The following is a 5,291-nucleotide window of genomic DNA, read 5'->3' on the forward strand; positions in this document are numbered from 1 at the left end:
ATTAGTTTTTAAAATGTATTATTAATATATTATTAATTAATAATATTTAAAATGTATATTATGTTATTATAAATTAATATATTTATTTATTTATTATGTATTTATTTATTTTTATTAAAATAATGAGTTTTAATGTTAAACTATATCTTATGTTATTATAGAATAATTTATTTATTTATTATATTCACTTATGTTATTTTTAAATTTTTTATTTATTTTAAATAATTTATTCTAGTAACACGTAATTAGTATATTAATTTATAATAAACTATAATCATTAATTGGTTTAATTATCCAATTATTATAATTAATTAAACCATAATTATTGTTTTAATTTATAATAAATTATAATCATTAAATAATATAATATAATTTTTAATTAATTAAGATATTAATATATTCTAATACTACACGTTAAATCACTTATAAGTGTAGTAACCACACTTATTTTTGTTAATTATATGTTTAGGTATATGTTCTATTTAAGTATATTATAAAATATTACTTATTCTCTTTTTTATATCATATTTTTCATTCGGGGGCACTAACACTGGAATCTGTTTTCCAGCCACTTGAACTCGTCTATACTAACACCCAAACATGAGTTGAAGTGGAAACAATTCATCTCACTTCAATTCAATTTTCCACTTCATTTCCACTTCATTGTGGACTAACCCCCCCATAGCGTTAGTCCAGAATGACTTGAATTAAAGTGAGATAACACCATTTCATTCGCTCAGGCAAAAACGGGGGAAAATTGTTTCCTACCTATTTTGCGAATCATCAGCTTTCCACGCGCGACGTGCGTTGCTTCTTCCCCTCCCCCCCCCCCCCCCCCCCACCCCGGTATTCTGCTCTCCCTCTCGTCAGCCTCTCTAGACGATCTTTGCTCCCTCCCCGACCGTTCAGCAAAGTATTTTTTCCTCCCTCTGCCCCCACCTCTGTCGTAGAGCCCCTCGGCCTCCCTCTCTTTCCCCCCCTCCGCGATCGTTCAACAAAATATTTTTTTCCTCCCTCTGCCCCCACCCCCGTCAGCCGTCCACCCTCTACCCCCACCTCCGTCACCCCTCGCCAGAGCCCCTCCTCTCTCTCACAAGTCTCTCATATACCAGAGAGGCCTGGTTCAAACAAACTTTTTTTCTCCCCACCTGACTGGATTAGTAGCCGGTGAATTAGATAGCATGGAATAAAAACCAACAATGAGACGGGAACAAAAATGAAACAGAGGGCCTTCAAACTCGATGAAGGTAAATTTCTGAAACTTTCGCATAACTGTAGTTAATTCTTTTCCATCGTTTGTACAAGGAATGGTGGTGGAGATCTGCATGTACAGTCTCGGAAGAACCCAATAGTTGCAACAAGCATCAGACTTTATCAAGTCACTTGTGTAAGATACTCTTCTTTGGCATCTTTGGTTTCTTCTGAGAATGACTCTGCCAAAAAAAAATTGGGTACACAGGATTAAGCAGTGATACAATGCCAGCTCAAACAGACTATACATTAATTAATGGGAATATGTAACTACTACCTTTTGCCTTTCCAAGGCATCCTGGTCTGTCCGATCCTTCCAGGAGCTCTTTCGTAGCTTGATTGGACGATTTCCAACATACTTACCTACAATAAATATGTCCAATAACAGGTTTAGTTGTTATTAGAATTAAATACAAGCAGGAAACAACAGAAGCATAGGCAAATACATAAGTGAACAAAGAATACAATACAGACCATTCATTTCTTTCATTGCTGCAGCCAGGTCAGAAGGGTTTGAAAAGCTAACAAAACCATAACCACGTGTCTTCCCAGTTCTCTTATCCCTAACCACCTGTTTGAGGAAAATAAATTGAAACAACAGACAATTAGTATCCAATATATTAAAGATAAACCATAATTTTTCATCACAAATATCAATTGAGAGAGTTTTTGTGAGAGATGTTTGGTGTATGGTGTAGGTAAAAGTGCATAAGCTGCAGCACTTTCCACTGGAGAAGAAGTAAAAGCTCTCAAAAGAAAATTCTGTGAAGCCTGGTTACACAGACAAACAAGAGTTTGGAAGAAATGTGTGGAATGCAGATGACTATTGTGTTTCTTTTTATTTTTGGAGATTAAGAGTAGAGTCTATAAATGAGAGGGAGAGAGTAGAAGAATCATCATTTTCTCCACTATATACATCAAATAGCCGCTACAAGCACATGACAGTCATCTGAAACAGAACACTTGAATCTCACTCGATGTTCCTCAGGAATAGACCAAAACATGCTAAATCACTGAAATGTGAGGACCATTTTTGTCCAACAACTAAAAGAGCACACGCTCTGAACAAGTGAGCAAGATACACTGTATGACTGTCTCAATTCTGAACCATTTTTGCAGTAAAGAGAAATGATTTATGCACTATGCATGCATACTTTGTGTCTAACAAACTAAGAGCTTCTGCAAAAAAGACATAAAAATACACATCAGTTGCAAAAAATCTAATGCAGTGCAACCGCTCAATTAATCACCCCACTTTCTTCAATACTTGCATGCATTTCTATTGTCGCAGACTAAACACATGCCCACTACCCATGGACTGGGTAGAACCTTTGTGGATGTACACAAAAACATCCAAGCTCAGTATGATTACAATAAGAATTGACAAACAACTAGCCAGAGCTTTCAACAACATGTTAAGTTATTGATGTAGCAGTTAAGGTGAACTTACCCTTGCCATGTTGAATGATGGAAATCTTGAAAATGCTTTTGAAAGAACCTCGTCGTTCACTTCATTTCCCAGATCCCCGCAAAATACACGAAAATCATCTGTTAAAATATTATTTGGTTGAGCAACCTTTGGGAATAATAAGATGGTACCCAAACAACAGAAAACACCCAAAACTGGAAAAGAGAGTGAAAATTTAGTCTATGGGATCTACTTTCTCTAGAAAAAGTGCTTCTTCTCATGCATATTAACAAAAGGAAAGCATAACTGAATGTTGGTGATATATTTTACTGGATTATTCACTCTCGCATCTTTATGCATAAAAGAGAGAAAAAAATCACTTCATGAAATAAATTCAGGTCCCCATTTCCCTCTTGATTATTGGCATTTTTAATGCATAGGAAATGCTAAGAGAGAAAGTGAATCCTCCAAAGAACATGCCCCAAAAAATGTTAGTGTACATGCATTGTTTGGGTAGAATCTCAACTACGGAAAAAGTGAAACTTTCTATGCAAGATAATAAGAAATGTCTAGGTCATTCAATGCATTCATGTTGATGTTATTTTGGAATTTTTTCTTTTTCTTAATCAGTTTTTCATGATAAAATTGAGATAATGGCATTCTTGTAAATACAATGAAGTAAATGGCATTCTTGTAAATAAAACAACTTTACTAAAGAAGAAAAAAGTTGGGTGCAGCCAACATTGTCCAGCCTCCTTTATCTCCTTTATAATACTCTCTCCATTTACACACACTACCACAAAATAGAGTAACTAGATCATCTTGGGATGAATTTCCTTTTCTTTTCCCTAGTGATCTGCATTCTCTATGCACTAAGTCCCAAAGAGAAAAAAAAATTCTATGAAGAAATTTAAATGAGATGAGGTGGAATAATGTAGATTTGAAATAAAAAGGTAAAGTATGCCCCAGCCATTAGGTAGAACATCCCCCCCACCTCTGTTGGAACTAAAAACACCCTCTCCCCCTCTTCAGAATTAAAAAGAAACACTCATATTTGTTTAAAATTACAAAAAAAACTATGAATTCTGTGACAACTTTCCCTATGCTTGAACAGGTCCTTATTGGGCACGGAAAGGAAGTTAAATATCAACATTGATAAAGAGCTGAAAGTTTTGTCAATAACATAGAAGCCTGCGGTAGGACATATGTAGTTTTCTTCATAGTGCAATAGAACATTATCTGAAAAATAATTATTCACTGCAAAACAAGTCATTGAGAGTATGCTCGACATACTTTCTGGCCAATCAGCAAGTGTTGGGTCCTCCCAGGACTGGCCAGCAGCTTTACGAGGCACTGCTTTCTTCTTGGTTTCAGCCTTGTGCTCATTTTCACTGCTTGCTAGAGCAGCCTTTACACTCTCCAGAGCTTCTGGCGTGATTGTCTGTGCATCCCTTTGGAATAGTTGTTGTGCCTATACAAAAACAGACAGTGACTACCACATTACTAGGGACACAGATAAAAACAAACAATAGTTAGAATAAAAAGGACATTAAACTACATAAAGTTAAGTTTTCACAATTGACGTAGTATCCATGGGGTTTGTTTTGAACAAGGACAATTAAAATGATCTGCCTTTCTAAGGTGGTAAAAAATACATTCAAAAGAAATGGTATCTAAGACAACTGTTTTCTTGGAATTTGATACTTGTATTTTCCAATGTTTTTGTAGCTGTACTCTTGTTTGTTTCAATTTCCTTATGTAAATAAAAGCACGAAAACATTAGAAAATTGAAGTATCCAACTCAACGACTCTAATACAGAATCAGCGTCTTACAAACGTCAATATAAAGTAAAAGCCAACAACAAAAAAACCCTGGAAAGTAGAATAAGAGAAATGGATGGTGACCTGCTGATACTGAGGCATAGAATAAACGCCGGGAACAGGTGCCGCAGCAGGATAAACAGAGGGATAGACAGGGGGTGCCGGAATTTTCGCCTGCGGCGGAACGTAAGGCTTGGGGTACTGTTGCACTATGTACGTCTGATCCATTGCCGGCTGGACCGACACATCGGGCTTCTGAAGGTGAAAAGGGAGTGGAAAGTAAGAAGGATTTGAATACGTGAACTGGGAGGTACTCGAGGTGGATGCTGGTTCCGTCGACATCTCCAAAAGATTAAAAATAAGTGAATCGAACGCTAAAACCCTAGGGTAATAACTTTCAGATCCGAGAAAAAATGGCGATGGGTACTTAATAAGTCCAGCAAAGGATAAGAATCGAGGGCTTCAGGATTCGAAAATCTCAGAGAAAGGACGATTGCCTCTGAGATGAACCAAACGAAGAGAGGGACACGGAAATTTGAGCGAGTGGAATAGTTGGAAGCCTCTCGACCTCGATTGTTATGCGAGAGGAACGAAGTAATTAAAGTGACGATCATGCCCTTAATAAGAGTAGAGGCAAGAAATAAAACTCTTTATCTCGACCGTTCATATTGTGGACCATGCCTCAATCAGACTTTGATCTGTTTTTTCGTTTTTTCTAAAATACAATTCTAACCCTCCAATGACAATTTCATGGAAAATGTCATAAAAATCGCGTTTCTTCATTATTTTTTGTCTGTTCAGAAAGGTTCAA

General features: G+C 36.4%; 1 protein-coding gene across 1 annotated transcript; it reads right to left on the reverse strand.

Annotated features, from left to right (window-relative positions):
• Positions 1 to 1,244: 1,244 nt before the first annotated feature.
• On the reverse strand, positions 1,245 to 5,028 carry LOC137961812 (uncharacterized). Its single transcript, XM_068808433.1, has 6 exons — positions 4,565 to 5,028; positions 3,953 to 4,130; positions 2,702 to 2,799; positions 1,726 to 1,822; positions 1,529 to 1,614; positions 1,245 to 1,433 (listed from the first exon to the last, which is right to left on the reverse strand). Exons 1-6 carry the CDS (start codon positions 4,820 to 4,822, stop codon positions 1,380 to 1,382), a joined length of 771 nt encoding a protein of 256 aa, XP_068664534.1. The 5' UTR covers positions 4,823 to 5,028; the 3' UTR covers positions 1,245 to 1,379.
• Between the last annotated feature and the right edge of the window lie 263 nt (positions 5,029 to 5,291).

Source organism: Aristolochia californica, unplaced genomic scaffold (genome assembly GCF_029961685.1).
Source record: "Aristolochia californica isolate CCGP_79_NKW_82.1479 unplaced genomic scaffold, dmAriCali1.0.hap1 SCAF_1, whole genome shotgun sequence".
Lineage (NCBI taxonomy): Eukaryota > Viridiplantae > Streptophyta > Magnoliopsida > Piperales > Aristolochiaceae > Aristolochia > Aristolochia californica.